This window comes from Rhineura floridana, chromosome 7 (genome assembly GCF_030035675.1).
Source record: "Rhineura floridana isolate rRhiFlo1 chromosome 7, rRhiFlo1.hap2, whole genome shotgun sequence".
Lineage (NCBI taxonomy): Eukaryota > Metazoa > Chordata > Lepidosauria > Squamata > Rhineuridae > Rhineura > Rhineura floridana.
The window spans coordinates 144999616-145018281 of NC_084486.1; the positions used below are offsets into that span (position 1 = coordinate 144999616).

At 48.1% G+C, this 18666-nt stretch overlaps 1 protein-coding gene across 3 annotated transcripts in view; it reads left to right on the forward strand.

Moving 5' to 3' along the window:
- Positions 1-18666, forward strand: part of CLCN2 (chloride voltage-gated channel 2) — a 99000-nt gene that overhangs the window by 45791 nt on the left and 34543 nt on the right. For 2 of the 3 annotated variants that reach the window (XM_061637447.1, XM_061637448.1), the window contains exons 2-7: positions 1177-1333; positions 11355-11486; positions 12445-12573; positions 15666-15799; positions 16041-16118; positions 17028-17106. In XM_061637447.1, the coding sequence (XP_061493431.1) occupies positions 1177-1333; positions 11355-11486; positions 12445-12573; positions 15666-15799; positions 16041-16118; positions 17028-17106 (709 nt within the window). The remainder of the gene's footprint in view (positions 1-1176; positions 1334-11354; positions 11487-12444; positions 12574-15665; positions 15800-16040; positions 16119-17027; positions 17107-18666) is intronic. The other variant, XM_061637449.1, reaches the window with a different exon arrangement.

Consider the following 18666-nt stretch of genomic DNA (forward strand, 5'->3'; position numbering starts at 1 on the left):
GTGGGCAAGCGGCAGAGTCCCAAGGAGCCCAGTTGCCCCCCAGCTGGCAGTTGCGGACAAGGAAGGGGCTGGCTTGTGCAGCTGTGGCAAGCTGAGCAGGCCCTGGCCAGGTGGGGAGGACTAGCCTCAGAGGGAGGCAATGGAAAAACCCCTCTGAATACCGCTTACCATGAACACCCCATTCATGAGGTAGCCATAAGTCGGGATCGACTTGAAGGTAGTCCGTTTCCATTTTACATATAAGACGCTCCCGTATACCAAGTCAGGCCACTGGTCTGTTTAACCCAGTATTGTCTTCACTGACTGGTAGTGGCTGCCCAGGGTTTCAGACAGGGAGCCTTTCCCAGTTCTGCTTGGTGATGCTGCCAGTGGTTGAACCTGGGACCTTCCGCATGCAAAGCAGGTGTCCAGCCATTGAGCTACATCTGCATCTGGATTAGGAAGGAGGAGATGCAGGTCGGAGAGGGTGTTGCTTTGAAGCAGGATGGAGGCCGGCACCTCTTGTTAGAAATGATCCAATGGTGCTGGTACTCCTTGGCTCCTCAGCCCTGGGGCATTTTAAAGTAACAGACACTCAGAATAAGAGGGCTTCACACACTGCAGAGTTAATCTTGAGGAATTGACTGCTGTGGGAGGGAGGTCAAGACTAATCAATGGCTTCTGCTCACGACGGCTTATGCCGCCTTGAAGATCGAAGGCATCTGAATGCCAGTCCCTGAGAAACAACAGCAGGAGGGTGGCTGTTGCATTCAGGTCCTGCTTGTGGGCTTCCCAGTGGTTGGTCTCTGGGAGAACAAAATGCTGGATCTTGGTCAGATCCAGGAGGACTCCAGTGCAGCACTGAGTATGTACTGAGTGCATTTTGTGCAAATAACCTCAGCATGCATCTGGACATCTGGAATACAGGGGCGGATTTCGTGGCTTCCGGTCGCTACCCTTCCTCTCCACAACTCCTGCCCGCATACAGGCATTCTCCTGAACATTGCTGGGCTAGTTTTATGGACTACTTGTTACACATAGCAGGCAGCCCCCCTCCACCAATTGGAAATTGATGGTTGGGTCCCAACGGCAAGGAGGTGCTTCTTCCTGATCTCCACGTGGTGTCGAGTCAATCCGTCTTCTCTTTAACGTGCCTGGCAATGCCCTTCACCCTTTCCCTTTTCATTTCCTCCCCAGATGTATGGCCGCTACACGCAGGACTTAGGAGCCTACGCCAAGGATGAAGCAGCCCGCATCCGCCTGCAGAAGGAGCGCTGGAAATTGTCTCCGAAGGAGTGCCTCCGCCCCTCTGAGCTGCTGGAGTACGACCAGAGCCGCTGTGCACGTTGCCGTAGTAAGAAGCCTGCCATGTGCTGGGGAGCAGGGAGAATTGGAGGGTGAAGATGTGTGTTCATAAGTCCCTGCTGCTTCTTTGAATGTGGGCAACTGAGGGGGGGGCATGTGTCCTAGGCCTGCAATTTGACTTGTCAGAGATCGGTGTACATAGTGCAAAATCTGCATTCAAAGGCATGGTCGGCGTTGTGCAAATTCATCCTCAGCCTTTCATGCCCCTGTGGAAGACACAAGCCGGTGTTTTTGTTACACACTGATAAATTTCTGCCTTGCTATATGCTCTATTTTTCGTCCTTTGTAAACGCACATGCAAACAGCGCAGATCAGATTTTGGGAGGGCTTGAGGTGCTCTGTTCTATTGTTTTGTAGTCATCTCAGTCCAAATGTGGAGGGCGCATCTGCCCAAGGAAGTTGACTCAGAACAGCATTAAGACTGATGCAAGCTGTGTTGTTGACTCCAGCCATTCACTGGGGGGGGGGGCCTCCTGGGAAAAGATGTATTGCCTTTCCCCAGATCACTTCCCATGCTCCCCTTTCACTTCCCATGCTCCCCCTTATTTACCACTGTGCTGAGCTAGTAGTATGAGGATTCATCTTTTGCACCAGCTCTTACTCCCTGATAAGTCAATGCAGCCACTTGGTGCACTCTGAGCCTTTTCTCATGCCTGTGCACAGATGCATGTGCGTGCTTCTTAAGAATCGGCATGTGACTCTGCATTCAGTGTTTGTTTCAAATGAACCAAACCAGACTTTTTCCGTTGCTTATGTCACTCCCTTTATTCATGAATCACTGCATGCTGGGTAGTTCTAGGGTACCTTCTCTTGTGCACACTGTTGCTTTGTCCACTGTAATGTTGTAGTTATCCACACCTGGCATTTCTGGCACAGGTGTCCTCCCATGTTCAGCTGACCTTTCTGTTGCTTCTGCCTTCCCTTCTCGCTTAGCTTCTCTCTCTCTGTCTTGTTTTTGGAGCGAACGCTCTCAGCATCCTGTAACAATAGTCAAGAGTATTCATGACCTCAGCCTGACCAGCACACCGCCCCTGGCTGAATCCTTGACATAAGCGGGGCATGCAAGCACATTGAGCCAGAGGGAGATACAGTTTCGCGCGGCTTTTTATTGGGCACTTGGAGGAACACAAGGTCAGAGAGCTTTCGCACCATCTCCTGTGGTGGAAGCTTCCCCAGAAAATTTGCCAGAGGTCCCAGGCACTCCTGCCTTGTCTGTGAGGGGCGTGTCCTTTGGAAGGAGGCTGTGCTCTTTCTTCCCATTTTGGTCCTCATGCTTTATATCTGTATGTACCCATCTGGGGAAGGGCCGTAGTTCAGTGGTAGAGCATCTGTTATTATTATTATTATTATCTAAAATTTATTCAATGCCTATCTGGCAGGACAACCTGTCACTCTAGGCGACATACAAAGGAATAAAAATACAAAAACAACATCAAAATAAAAATCAACAGGTACATAATAAAAATACTGTTCACATAAGACCCCAAAAATCAGACCACCCCCTTAGCCACCTAACTGTGGCATGTTCATTCATCTGACTGTACAAAAAGCCATGTCTTCAACTGCGTCCGAAAACCCAAAAGTGAAGGGGCTAAGCGAGTATCAACTGGTAAGGTGTTCCATAGCGTGGGAGCTACAATGGAGAAGGCTTTAGATCTAGTACCACTTAATCTGGCCGCTCTGATAGATGGAACCACAAAAAGTCTAGTGGCTGAGGACCTCGTACGCCTATCTGCTCCAAGAAGAGAGAGTTTGTTCTTCAAATAGATTGGACCAGCATCAAAAAAGGACTTACAAGTTAAAGCTAGTATTTTAAACTTCACCCGCAACACTATCGGGAGCCAATGAAGTTCTCGAAGGATTGGGGTGTTGTGTTCTGCTTTGCATACAGAAGGCCCCAGGTGCAATCTCCAGGTAGGGCTGGAAATGTCCTCTGTCTGAAACCCTAGAGAGCCACTGCCGTTCAGTGGAGACAGTACTGAGGTAGATGGACCAACTCAGTATAAGCTTCTTATGCTACTATGTGCAATGATGACTTGCTTTGTCATGGCCTAATAGTGTATAAGGACAACATGCATTGGTTTGGGGCAGAGAGGTAGGCTCCAAAGGGGAGTCACAGGATTAGGAGGCCCTCTAGACGTCCTTTTTATTATGCATTCATGATTATTTCTACTCATGATGGTACAGGGGTGGTTATAAGTAATCCTCCTTTCAACACTGTTGCAGGACCAAAGTGGGCATAACACTTTATTTCCAGTCGGTGCTTATCCCGCAACTTCCTGCTGAAATCCTAAAACTTTTAAATATACACGTTTCCTTTTAATAAATAAACTTCTTATGCCACAAATGTTGCAGTTTATTTTTTGTTCTGCTGTTGTTGCACTATAGTGCAAGAGCGCCCCTCTGGGTGGCAACAATGCGGTAGCGTTGAGGAAGCCTTGCAGGACAAATAATGACGCAGAATGATGTCTGGATGGTACAGTACAAACCCACCGCTAATGCGCTATCATTGCATAAGGGACATGTTTCAGAATACGCTTGCAAAATAAATACATAAATAAATCTACCAATCTGGAGAGGCCTTAGCCACTTCACAGTAGGCCAAGAGCAGAGGGCACGTCTACTGCACCGTCATCTCCTAATCGCTAGGAGGAGATTATTAGGCGTGTGTGTGGTGCAGGCTGGGTGGCTGGGGGCATGTGAGCTCAAGACAAGGGAGAATAGCTTGCTGTGTGCCTGCAGTATTGTTAGAGATGGCCGATGAGAGGTGCCTGTTCTTTGTTGTTGTAGACGTTTCCCGTTCTGTTCTCAGAAGGATCGTTCTGGCCGTCTGTCACCACATCCACACCATGTTAAAGCACATGGCTGCCCCTCCCCCAAAATCTTGGGAACTGTAGTTTATTAAGATTGTTGGGATCTTTAGCTCTGTAAGGGGTAAACTGCAGTTCCCAGGATTCTTTGGGGGACGCCATGTGCTTTAAAGAGGCAGCTGCAAGCCCGGGGCCAAAACTGGAGCCCAGCAGTTCCCCCCCCGACCCCCAGCATAGATCCTTATCTAAGGACATCCCCCCCTGCCCCCAAATACATACACTATTATCTACCTCCCTGTCTCCTAAGCTGAATCACAGGCTAAGAACTCTCTGTTTCCTCTCCCCAGCAAAGTAAATGGCAAGAGAGGCTTTGACTAAGTTTCCCCTTTTCTTGCACACCTCGGTTGCGCCCTCCCATGCACGCACCAAGATCTAAGGAATTGGCAGGAAGGACTGTCCTCTTGCTTGCACTGGGAAAGAAGAGGTGAAAATCTCTTCGCTTCTCTCTCAGTCGCTGTGGGAGTGAGTTGGCAGGCAGAGTCAAGGTTACTGGCCTTTCAGTCGTTGCCTAGTTGGAAAAATAGCTTGTTTTAAAACTGGAGGCCAGCAGGGGCCTATACATAGAATCACAGAGTTGGAAGGATCCTTGGAGGTCATCTAGTCCAGCCAAACTCCATGGTCATCCCCGGACCAGCAAAGTAGGATGCCACTACATGATCTCTGTTAGATGGTTGGCCAGCTTCTGCTTCAACATCTGCACCCAAGGAGAGCCCACCACCTCCTGAGGAAGCCTGTTCCACTACTGAACACCTCTTGCCATTAGGAAGCATCTAATATATAGCCAAAATCTGCTGCCCTGCAATTTCCACCCCTTGTTTCTCATTCCACCCTCTGGAGCAGCAGAAAGCAAGGTTGTGTGCGCACCATACATTAAAAGCACATCCCGTCCCCCACCTCCCAAAAAATAATCCTGGGAACTGTAGTTTACCCCCACAGAGCTACATTTCCTAGCACCATTAACAAACTATTGTTCCCAGGATTCTTTGGGAGAAGTGATGTGTTTTAAATGTATGATGTGTATGCATCCCAAGTCTGCTCCATCTCCTGCAGGACAGTCCTTCAGATATTTGGAGAGCGCTGTCATGTCTCCTCTCAGGCTCCTCTTCTCTAGGCTACTTGATTGGACTCATGTGTATTTTTTAATCCAGATATGTGTGGACATTTTTGTTGTTGTTTCCAGCACATCAAGAAGTCAGTCTCTCCATGTGTGTAAAGTACATTGGCATCACATTGTAGTCTGGCAGAGGAGGGAAACCTTTGTCAGCTCAAGGGCCGCATTTCCTTCTGGACAACTTTTCAAGGGCCGCATGCCAGTGGTGGGTGGAACCAGAGGCAAAAGCAAACAGAGCAATGCATCTTCCAGTAGGCTGGATTTTGCACACCCTCGCACACTCCTTTCTGTCCTCCATCCAAACAAGTAAGAAGCATTCTCAAAATTCAAGGGCATGTTCCAGTCTGACAAAAACATTTGGGGTGCAAAGAGGAGTGTGGCCTGAGGAGAATTCTGAGGGCTAGATAGAGAGGCCTGGGGGGCCCTCATTCAGCCACCAGGCCTGAGGTTCCCTATCCCTGGAATATATAATATTAGAGTCATGTGGGCTTTAGTCCTTTGAATGTTTCCTTCTTCTGATCGGTTATTAATTGTCCTTTATAGATTTTGTATTTTCATTTTTTTTTTTGTATTTCCTGCTTAAGATGTTTTAGCTCATGTTGTCGGAAGCGGCAGAGTCCAGGGGGTCGTTTTTCTGTTTTAATTTTTTTGAGATTGCGTTGAGACACATTTGTAAAAAGGGTGTTTGACTAACAGAAGATGACACCATAAACAATCTTAGGATGATAAAGTTTGTAAAGTGGATGAAGATGCCTTCATAAAACAGGACGGGTGGGAGGAAGAGAGAGATAATTTTTTTAAAAAAAATTTTTTTTAAAGTGATACAGCCTAGGAAGGGTTAGTGTCATATTGTGGCTGAACATTTGAATTGGCACACCAAAAAAGGGTTGTGATAGCTCACTGCCTTTGTGTCTTGGTGTTTTTTTAAAAGAAAAAAAGATCAAAGGCTGAGGACTAACTTTTAAAGCGTTTTTTCCCCCTTTCAGCCCTAAAATCCTAACGCTCCTTGATTATCCAGACCCTCCTTTTTCCAGAGGGCCCAAACGCCCTGGCCAAAGGTCATCATCCGCCTGTTCCCAGTGCCTTAAAATAGTTCCCGTAGCAACTGCTAAGAGACCTCAGCGTGCATTGTTCTTGAGGCAAATTCTCTTGTTAAATGTCGCCGGCTCCCTGGGGCCGCAGCGGGAGCCAGGGCTGCTCAGGACTTGCTGTCTTGTCCCAGCATGGCCCTGGATGTGACTGCCCTCTTTCTCCCCACTTGAATTGCCGACTCGTGTTGACTGATGCACAAGCAGTGTTGTTGTAGTGTGACGGCATGTTTTCCTAACTCGACGTGTGCCTCTCTGTCACTGCCTCCCTCTGGGCCCAGCTGTTGGCTGCCTGCGGCTAACAGAGCAATGGGGGAGTAGAATGCCCAGCCACAGGCCTCTATTGCAAAGCCAGAGGGGTAAGGCTGGCCTCTCCGCTAGCCCCAGGCAATGTGGGCAAGGGGGCTCTGCCGCAAGTGGGGTGCCCTGGCCTTGTTCCTTCAGCTGTGTGAGTGTCCAAAACAAGTGAGCTGGCTTCTCTCTGGAAACTCCCGCCCTCCAACAACCCCAACGTGAAAACTCAGCAGAAATGTCCTCGTATATTTATTATTCCGGTGCTCAGTGGAGTAACTTCGTTCCATTGTGCAATTAAAAAAATGCCCATGGTAGAACTGACAAATCAACTTTTCTCTCTCTCTCTCTCTCTCTCTCTCTCTCTCTCTCTCTCTCTCAGTTCTTCACCTACTGAAGAGAGAGTCTGCCATTTTATATTGCTCAGCCAGGTTACATCACTTCCTGTGGGCTGTGGCCCGCCCACCTTCCGTGCGCTCATTTGTCCTTTGTTTGGCACATCTTCTGCCAGATGATTGGCTAAGGGCCAAGCTACACTGTACTACATTCTACCTGACTATGGGGCAGTTGCCGAGGCCGCCCTGGTCTCTTACTGGGAGGAAGGGCGGGATATAAATCTAATAAATAAATAATCCCAACAAGAAGTGGTCCCCCCACCAAGGACAAATAAGAGAAGCTACCCTTTTCCTAACTAATGTCTCTTCTGAGGCCATATCCACACAATATATTTAAAGCACTATTACACCACTTCAGACAGTCATGGCTTCCCCCAAGGGATCCTGGGAAACGTAGTTTGTTAAGAGTGCTGAGAGTTGTCAGGAGACCCCATTTCCCTCACAGAGCTACAATTCCCAGAGTTCCCTGGGAAGAAGGATCAGTTGTTAACCCACTCTGGTTAACCCTTAGTGTCACATTAACCCTGAACTGTGCTTCCTAATGTAGCCTTTCTCTTCTTCCGCTTAGCTTATTTGGTTGGTTTCTCTCAGAGAAAAGCGTATTTATTTGCATTGCAGAAGAATGGGCAAATAGTGACATCATCATCCCTGCTGTGAAATAAGCTGTGGCACTGTATCCCAGCACATCCGCTACACCAGGGATGGGGAACTCTGGCCTAGGGGCCAAATGTGGCCCTACGGGCCTCTCTGTCTGGCTCTTGGGCATCTCCCAAGGCCACACCCCCTCACCAGGCCACACCCCTTCTCCGCATCCCTCACTGGTCTTGCTTTCCTCCTTCCTCGAGTGTTTTTGTCAGACTAGAATGAACTCTGTGCTTCTGGCTTACCTGAATGGAGAACAGAAAGTGATGTGCGAATACATTAACACTTGTTGCTCCACCCGCTTTTGCTTCCAGCCCCACCCACCACTGACATGTGGCCCTGGAAGGTTGCCTAGAAGGTAATGTGGCCCTCAAGTTCCTTACCCCTGCACTGGACAGTGGCTGGACATTGTTCTTCAGTGGTTCTGCTCCTTCTTGCATGGTCAGTCCCAGAAGGTGATGTAGAAGACTGCAGATGCCACAAGGTTTCATCTCGCCTCCAGTGCTTTTCAACACCAACCTGAAACCACTGGGTGAGGTCAGCCAGCGGCTTGGGCTCAGTTTTCATTTGCATGCTGATGAAAGCGCTAGTACCTCTCTTCTCTGCCTTTGATTCTGAGAAGGAAGCATCAGAGGGGGCAAATCAGGGCCACCCACTTTGGAGAGGTCCTTTTAGAGCTCCTTGTAATCCCTTTTTGTCCTTATCTTACTACCCTGAACACTTTGGTGTTATCAAGCGTAAGGGAACAACAATACACAATGCTAAGTCTGCTGTGTAGAGCAGGCATTTCCAAACTGTGGTCTGTGGACCACCAGTGGCCCACGAGCTCCATTCAGGTGGTCCGTGGCATATCTGTGGATTTGTGGTTGAAGATGCAAGGTGGCACATCCCTCACATTACATATTCATATATATTTTTATTATATTTTTATTGCTTTTATTTTTTATATGTTGCATTTACTTGTATTACAATTTGAATTTATGGAATTCAAAATGTAACACAATAAAATACAATCTATAAGTCATAAAAGAAGCAACGAAAATACAATTAAAAATCCTAGAGCATCTAGCACACTGCGGTACAATTGCTGCAACAGGCAGAAAAACCATTAAGTGGTACGCCGAGACCTTCAGCAATTTTCAAGCGGTCCCTGGGGAAAATGGTTTGGGAACCACTGGTGTCGATAAAATATGCCTGGTTTCGATTCTTCCTAAGCAACGATACGTCTCCACATACGACAGCAGTGAAATCTGAACAGGGCACTAAGAAACAATCTGCTCCTTTATCTGTAGATAAGGTTGAAGGCAAGGGGGTGGGGGGAACCCTAGCCATTAATATTGGCACTGAGGATACAGAATGCTTCATAATTCTTATCTCCCTTATCTTTCCAACAACCTTGTTGAGGTAGGTTAGGCACAAAGGCAGCAAGGCAGCCTCTGCACAGTGAGTTTCCCAGTTGTTCGGCAGAAGTGTGAAGCTGTTTCTTCCACATCTAAATGCCCTAGAACAGGGACAGTGTTGGCACCCAACATTCCTGGGCAGTTGCCATGAACCCAGGGCACTAGCAGGGCCCACCAGTGATGCCTGCCCTAGATGTTTGCTTACTGCTGGGAGGAAGGGTGGGATATAAATCAAATAATAAATAAATAAAAATACAATATTTTTCCTCCTCCCCCAGTAGTGGACAGCTGGGTCTAGCCATCGTTTGAATTTCCCTCATTCCTAATTAGGGAAATGTCAAAAAATTAAAATCTATAGCTCTTTTACAGTGGATGGGCCAAGCAGCTGCTCCAATTAGTTTTGATGAGCCAAGACTTAGTCAGTCTTATGATTGTAGCTTTGTGTTGTCTTGAAAGAAATGTTAAAAAATGTTTCTTTTAACATTTCATAGTCTGCTCTGAAGCAAAAAGAGGAGACTGTGGCAAGAGCCAGTGTGGTGTAGTGGTTAAGGTGTTTGACTATGACCTCGGAGAGCAGGGTTCGAATCCCCACACAGCCATGAAACTCACTGGGTGACCTTGGGCCAGTCACTGCCTTTCAGCCTCAGAGGCAGGCAATGGTAAACCCCCTCTGAATACCGCTTACCATGAAAACCCTATTGTTGGGGTCGCCATAAGTCAGGATCGACTTGAAGGCAGTCCATCATCATCATTGTGGCAAGGAACTGCATTTAGGATGGCTCTTAAGTCTCCACTGGGGGGAGCTACTGGTCCACATTTATGTTCATTGCAATTGGTCCTAGAGAAAACAAGTGCTGTGGCTGGATCCAAAAGTAATGCAGTGATTAAACTCTTTATGTGAGCACAGTTGCAAAATTAAGGGACGCAGGGGTTCGTGTGGTTACATTACAAGTTCCTGCGTAGAATTCTAAGTTGATGCAAGAGCATTGCGTTCCAGGTTTTGCCGGTCATGGTGATGCATTGTTCAGGCTGACTCAAAGCTCTATTTGTGGCTTTTAAAATGCAGCTCCTTTTTCCAAACTCATTCATGGATTTCGCCATACGAGCTGTTGGTTTTGTACTGCCGTCTCCTGAGGCAAGAGGTCGCTTCTTGGCCTTGAAAGACTATCATTACTCCAACCAAAGAAGTTTAGTTTCACAGAAGCGTCAAAAAAATCAGTGTTTCCCCCCTTGCAAATAATCGTCGATTTAAAAAAACAAAACAGTAAGGAAAGGAAAGGGTGCTGTCTTTGGATGCTGAGTTTGCCCTTCACCCCAGCAATCTCCAGTCTTAAGGACTGAGTACAAACACTGTGCTAACTTGTTGTATAGACTGTTGTGTTTGCAGAGACTCAGCACACTTCTTTCACTGTGTTACGCACGCACACTGTACGTGTGCTCAAGATCAGTAGCCATTGGTGGTTCCCTGCCGGCCACTTCAAAGGTGGCTGTGTACAAGGACTATTGACTTTATTTGTTAAATATGAGACCTCCATTGCCTTGCTTTGGGTGGCGAGTGGGGTGCTGCCCCACCAGCATCAGCCTGCTCTCAGCCAGCCCCCACCTGCCTGTCTTCTTGCTTACAGCCAATCAGCTTTGTCTGTTGTTTGCTCTGGTTCCACCTACTGTTGGCCTCCCTGCCTTTCGCCGTACCAGTCCCAATGGGCACCAGCCACCTGGTGGAAGGGATGCTCACATGCCCTCCACGTCTCTGGCATGTTTGGCTTCTGCTGCATCCGCTCCCAGGAGTGCAGAAGCATCATCACAACATCATAATTTCTCCCTCTTCCACCACAGCTTTTGCCCCTCTTTTCATATATGGCAGGGTTAACCACGTTTTAAAACCCATGGGCACATTTGGATTCTTGATTGAGCCCTGTTAGCCGTGCCCCCCTCCAGTCACTCCTCTCCCCCGGATCAGCCCCCATTCCACTGAGAAAAATAGACAGTGTGTGTGCATGCATTCACACTCCACTTTTCCAAGGGGTCTGGGTAAAAGTCAGAATTAATTAATCGGAGCCTTGAAAAAAATATAGAGCTGAAAGAGGTTGTGGAAAAGCACGTTACTTTTCCAATTTCCTCTTACAGGTTTTCAAGAGAGAAAAAGGTAACCACTCTCACCATTTGCTCTCCATCCCTAAAGTGTGTTCCCTTCCCCCCCCCCCTTCTTGCAGTTTGTACTGTGCGGTGCCAAAAGTTCCTCATCTCCAAGGTGGGCGAGGACTGGATCTTCCTCATCCTGCTGGGGTTGCTTATGGCCTTGGTCAGCTGGGCCATGGATTTTGCCATCGCAACCTGCCTGCAAGGTAAGGAAACTGCAAGCAGTTGGTGGAATACAGAGGAAGGTTGGCGCTCCCCTGTGCAGACTGGTTGGGCTGGCCAGCTTCACAAGGGCTACGAAGCCAGCTTTGCCCTCCAGGGCTCGGGCCCACAACACCCAAGGGAAGATGGGCACTTATGCGTAGCAGAATCGCTTTGACTGAAGCGAGCCCGTGCCGTTAGGCATCCTTGGGATATATTGCTGTTCAGGATGAAGACTTAGGGAAAGGACAGTAAGCAAGGGTGTCATGGAAAGATGGGTTTTGAAGTGGGTTTGAAGGATGAGAGAAATGGCGCCTTGTGCGGTGTCAAAGGGAGGAAAGGTGGAGTTATTTTAAGAGAGCAGATTTGGGTGGGGGGGCGTGAGGATGGTAGAACTGGAGGAACAAAGGTTCCAAGCACAGAGATACTAGGAAATCAGGGCCAAAACATATATAGATGTTTTGCATGTGGTTTGGCTGGACCTGTAATTGCATACTAAACCCCCTTTCCCCTGATGTCTGTTCTTGGTGCCAGAGAAGCGACACTTCTCCCTTTCTCTTTGGGCCTGCTCCTTAGTCAGTGCAGCTGCTGGTGGAATGAGAGGAAGCAGAACCTATAATTCCCACCTGTTTTTTTTTTTCTTGTTGTTTCCTGATAGTTTGGAAAAGGCCCCTTGTGATGCTTGATCTGATGAGCGATGACTCACTTGTTGCACAAAGTCCAGGCGTCCTACATTATCCATTGAGAAAAATAATCCCATTCTCCCAATATGGGCTGTGCTATGTATTCTGTGTGCACATGTGTGTGCTCCTTGGGAAAACGTAATTCTACCATTTTCTTAGGCAGGGTCACCTAGGTCCCCTGCATGGGTCTATTAATGACTTACCCAGTGTTGAGGAACACCTTGGCCTTACCCAGTGCACACCTTACCTGCACACCATCTCCTTTTGTGTCTCTGTGCAGCCCAGAAGTGGATGTATGGGGGGCTGGACGCCAACATCTTCCTGCAGTACATGGCCTGGGTCACCTACCCTGTGGTGCTCATCACCTTTTCAGCTGGCTTCACCCAGATCTTGGCTCCGCAGGCTGTTGGTGAGTCCAGGGAGGGTGGGGGTGCCGGTTGGGAGAAAGCGTGTCTTTGTAGTGGGGCTTATAAGAACAACCCCCTTCTATCAAAACATCCCCCTCCCCCATTCATTCAGAGAGCCAATGTGGTGTAGTGGTTTGAGTGTTAGACTATGACCTGGGAGACCAGGGTTCGAATCTGCACACAGCCATGAAGCTCACTGGGTGACCTTGGGCCAGTCACTGCCTCTCAGCCTCAGAGGCAGGCAATGGTAAACCCCCTCTGAATACCGCTTACCATGAAAACCCTATTCATAGGGTCGCCATAAGTTGGAATCGACACGAAGGCAGTCCATGTCCATGTGTTGTCCCCCCATTCATATTGGGCTGTCTTTCCTCTGCAAGAGGCTTCTGGTTACTGGACCCAGGAAATTTCCCTGTTAGGTTCTCCTTTCCATGTGAACGGACTGACCTTCCCCTGCAACCCTTGTGGGGCATCTCCCTGTTGTTCGCTTGTCCCTTTCATCCCTTTGGCAAAGGGAAAGGTTGCAATGGCATGAGCTCCAAGGGTCACAGCTGAGTGGCAGAGCATCTGTTTTGCATGCAGAAGGTGCCAGGTTCAGTCCCCAGCATCTCCAGGTAGGTGTGGGAGAGAGTCCTTGCCTGAAACTTGGAGAGCCCCTTCCTGTCAGTGTAGACAGTATTGAGCTAGAGAGACCAACGGCCTGACAGGCAGCTTTCAATGTTCCTATGGCCAGGCTGGGATAATTTAAGGCTGAAATGATGAAACTGAGGTTATCATACTTTGGACACATCATGAGAAGACATGATTCACTAGAAAAGACAATAATGCTGGGAAAAACAGAAGGGAGTTGAAAAAGAGGAAGGCCAAAGAAGAGATGGATTGATTGCATCAAGGAAGCCACAGACCTGAACTTACAATATCTGAACAGGGTGGTTCACGACAGATGCTCTTGGAGGTTGCTGATTCATAGGGTCGCCATAAGTCGTAGTCGACTTGGAAGCACATAACAACAACAACAAAATATTCTAAGATCCCCTGATTGCACCACAGATATTGGAACGATGCGCATAAATCCCCTGATTCCCTAATTGCCCACAGATATTGACACTGGGCACAACCCAGAGGGTGGTAAGTGATAACTTTAAAAAAACAAACCCTTGCTTCCTACGATGCACAGGGGCAATGCCTGACTCAATCTCCAGAAGCCCGTGTGGGACTGAGCAGGATTCCCCATGGTCCAAGAGGGCAGGTTAATGACCGGTCGCCATTGCTCCTTGGCTCTCCCCAGGCCTTTCAGAAGCAGTCTTGAAGTGCTGCACATTTTTCTGTTAGGTTGACAACACTATCAAATTGACTGGTTAAAATGTTCCATGATGCCAGAATACTACTGCTGTGAGGGGCAGCTTGGTTTTTTCAAATTTCACTTTGGTTCATCTGTTAGTGAGCAATGCTTACACCTTACACCTACAGGAAGGGGGGCGCGGCACAAATCTAGCAACACAGCAAAGTTTCTTCTACTGGCCACCTGCTGTGGCTGCAGGCATCAGAATATAAGAAGACCCCTTTAGCTGGGTCAGACCAATGGCCCGTCTCGTCCAGAATTTGGTTCTCACAGTGGCCAACCAGATGCCTTTGGAAGCCTGCAAGCAGGACCTGAGCGCAACAGCACTTGTGATTCCCAGCAACTGGTAGTTAAAGGCATACTGCCTGCGGAAGCAGCCATCATGGCTAGTAGCCATTGGCATCCCTGAACAGGACCGCAAAGCAGTCTTGAGGGGCCAAAGTCACTCCCTAGGCTGGCCCATGGCTCTATCTTGCTTACTGCAGGGACTAGGGTAGTGCTGCCCCATCCACATGGCCTGTCATTCTGTTCTGTAAAACTTCCAGGGAGGGATTGGACTCAGGTCTAGAAAAATGTTGAATCAACTCAATACCTTTATATCTAGTGCAGCTATTAATCCCATTTCCAGCACCGTCACACAGCTGATGGTGCTGGAACAACACCTGACATCAGGTTGGGCCTCATAAATGTACACAATCCTGATAGGAAAAATGATGAGGCAACTTCACCTGGCTGAAATGGACACGGGAGGGAGATCTGGGGAAGTGCATTGAAGAATCCAGACTGGAACACCAGCCTCCTTTCAAGGCAATTTTTGCGCAGACCAGAAGACGGGCACTCAGTTTAATACGAAGATGGTACCTTACCCCTTAGACGCATCTCATACCTCAGGAACACCTTCTCCTCTGCCTGCTGGCGGGGCTGGTACCTACCACCACATGTGCTGGGAATGCAAAAAGTGGGGACCTTTTGGAGTACAATCTTTTCGGAGATGGAGGACATCGCTAAGCAGGTTATCAATGGGGCCCCGGGGTTAGCCTTGCTGGGTGTGTTTAGGGGGAAAAATAGGGATCTCAAATCTAAGGAGATGGATTTGTCATTTACTAGCTTCAGGAAGAACTGCTTTCTTTTTTTACTTCAAACAGAGTAAATGCTTTCAAAATACTTGACCATTATTTGACTGGTCAACTGACGAAATCTTTGTTTTTTAACTAGTTGGATGCTCAGTCCTATTTTTCTGGGCCTGGAGGTGAAAACAAGGAATTTCAGAAGCAACACAGCCATGAGTGCATCTGAGGAATTGGTTCCCAGTCCCTTGTACAGCAGGGTTGGGGGACCTTTGCCCTCCCCCCAGAAGTTGCTGAACTACAACTCCCATCATCCCTAACCATTGGCCATGCTGTCTAGGGCTAATGGGAGCTGGAAGTCCAACAACATCTGGAGGGCAAAAGGCTTCCCAACCTTATTATATAGAGTAGACCCTGTTTCAAACACCATAATTAACCCCACATCATTTTGGAGTTGCAAAGGTACCTCTCTGTAGAGCAGGGATGGGAGAACCTGTGGTCCTCACGCTCCCATCAGCCTAAGCCAGTAGGGCCAATGGTCAGATGTGATGGGCATTGTTGTCCAGCAACATCTGGATGACTATAGGCTCACCATCCTTGCCACAGAGAGAAAATGAGAGAGGGGTGTTATAAGTTGATGCCTTTCTTTTCCTCCACCCTCTTTTCTCTCTCTTTCTCTCTCCAGGCTCTGGAATCCCTGAAATGAAGACCATTCTCCGGGGTGTGGTGCTGAAAGAGTATCTTACCCTCAAGACCTTTGTGGCCAAGGTGATCGGCCTGACATGCGCGCTGGGCAGTGGGATGCCTTTAGGCAAAGAGGTGAGGTAGTTCCGTGGTGCTGTTGGGCTGCAGCACGGTTGGGCACACAAAATAGGGGTGAGACTGATGGGTTGGAGAGCTTCTTGCAGGAAGAGCTGTGGGGAGGGAGTGTAGGGATGGGATGCTCCCTCTCCCACCTAAACCTCCTCCTGTTGCTGCTTTGTCTTGTTTCTCAAAGGGTCTGTGTTGTTGCAGGGAGGTGTCTCCATCTTCCTAACTCCTCCTTTCCATTCCCATGCAGGGACCATTTGTCCACATAGCCAGCATGTGTGCTTCCCTCCTCAGCAAGTTCCTCTCACTCTTCGGCGGCATCTATGAGGTGAGAATCTTGTCTACAGGGTTGCAAGGTGCTGCAGGGTGAGAATCTGGTCCATGAGGTTGGAACATGTTGCAGGGTGAGAATCTGGTCCATGAAGTTGCAAGGTGCCGCAGGGCGAGAATCTAGTCCATGAGGTTGAAAAATGCCGCAGGGCGAGAATCTGGTCCATGTGGTTGGAAGATGCTGCAGGGCGAGAATCTGGTCCATGAGGTTGGAAGATGCCGCAGGGCGAGAATCTGGTCCATGAGGTTGGAAGATGCCGCAGGGTGAGAATCTGGTCCATGAGGTTGGAAGATGCCGCAGGGTGAGAATCTGGTCCATGAGGTTGGAAGATGCTGCAGGGCGAGAATCTGGTCCATGAGGTTGGAAGATGCCGCAGGGCGAGAATCTGGTCCATGAGGTTGGAAGATGCCGCAGGGTGAGAATCTGGTCCATGAGGTTGGAAGATGCCGCAGGGTGAGAATCTGGTCCATGAGGTTGAAAGATGCCGCAGGGCGAGAATCTGGTCCATGAGGTTGGAAGATGCCGCAGGGTGAGAATCTGGTCCATGAGGTTGGAAGATGCCGCAGGGTGAGAGTACTGTACCGGACTGAAGAACTTATGTGGGAAGGTTCTTGGCTGTAGTAGGCAAGAAGCACAGGAGACTTGGTGTAACTTAACAGGCAGATTCTCTTTGGCAGTGGGGCTGTTTTTTTTAGGGGTGCAACAAGATGGATTCGGAATGGGCACCCAGCGCTTCAAATTAATCCGATTTTAAAATAGCCCATTCTCTGAATCGGACAAAGGGGAGCCACTCATCACTTGAGATATATCACTGTTTCTCTTCCTCCACAGCACTCTCTGCCGTTGCTTCCCCATCACATGCGTGCAGCTCCTCACGGCTGTTGTGCCTCTCAATTTCTCTTGCAGAATGAATCCCGCAATATTGAGATGCTGGCGGCTGCGTGTGCTGTGGGCGTCGGCTGCTGCTTCGCTGCTCCCATTGGAGGTGAGGCTTGCTCTGGAGCCTTCCCTCATGTTTGGCCTCCACCCCGGCCAAGAATCCTCCTTGCCCCCCCTTCCCTTTACCAAGGGGCAGTTGGGGGGAGGCTCCAGGTCCTGGGTTCAATCCCCGGCAGCTCCAGTTTAAAAGGTTAATGGCAATAGGAAGGAAGCTCTGCCCAAGTCCTTGGTTTGCTGCTGCTGGTTGTGATAGCCGGTATTGGGCTAGACAGGTCAAGAGCTGGGCCCAATAGTTTTGTAGGTCTGCATACCTGTTGGAGCTGTGGGCTGTGAATTGCTCGGTTACTTCAGTCCTTAAATCTTTGCAACTGCCCTGGGGACAGCTTCATATGCTTTAGAGAAGTGGTCATAGCAGATGCACCAAGTGACTTGCACGCCCTTGCACATCTCATGAGCAGTGCTCTGTGGAGGCAGGGAGTTGCAGTCGAAACGTCACCTTCAGTGAAAAAATAATCAGAATGAATTTAGGGTTCCTTCTCAGGCAAACCTCAGAAGGAAACCCAAAAGAGCTCCTCTGAGGCTTGAGAAGTGTTTCCTCCAGGTAACTTTGCATGCCTTTAAGGGTCCTTACATGTGGATATACTTTCAGTCGTATTTTTTTGGAGGCATTACAGTGTAAATCACAAAAAGCAAAACAAGACAATCCAAGAGTTAAGTTAAAACGTACATATTTTTGGAACGACAGCTTCTCAAAACTTAAAATTATGAATTTCCCCAAATAATTTAGATTTTCAAAAATCCCCTTGACAATCAAGACAGTTTGAATAAAAAAATATAGTCTGTAGCTTTCTCGCTGCTAGTACACATAAAACTACCCTGTATAGGTAACATATTTGTCTATGTCAGCCAGCAACCACCTAATTTTGAAATAATCTGACTGACCTTCTTAAAAATTCTGAAGTGAATAGAGGAATCTATCCCTAGGTGAATTGTGAAGGGCAATACAGGATATAGTACACAGTGTCTTTGATCTGGCCTGATCTACAAACACACCCAAGATGGTCATTTGTTGACATATTAAATAATTTATCAGATATTAGGTGGGCTTAGTGTGAAAACTTCATGTCTAACAGGGTGAAAAGGTTAATTCCTGCAGATAAACAATTCTTTTATGATCAGATTTAATCTTGGGCCCCTCCAGACACCCTTTTTGTGTGCATTCATGATGATTTATGCTCATGATGGTATTGGGGCAGTTAAATGCGACCCCACTTTCAATGTTCTTTGCACCTGCAAACGTTTGGGGGTAGAAATACTGCATAATTTCCAATTGATGCATGTCCTGTGGCTTCCTGCTGAAATCCTGTACCTTTTTATACCACAAATGTTCGGGGTTTGTCTTGCTTTCGTTGTGCTGTCATGCTAGAGTGTACCTCTAGACAGCAGTAATGTGATTATTTATTTATTTATTTATTAGATTTATATCCCACCCTTGCTCCCAGTAGGAGCCCAGGGCGACATTGGGGAAACATCACAGAACAAATAATATAGCGGAATGATGTGTGGATGGTCCAGTATAAATCCCCCACTAATGCTCTATTAGTGT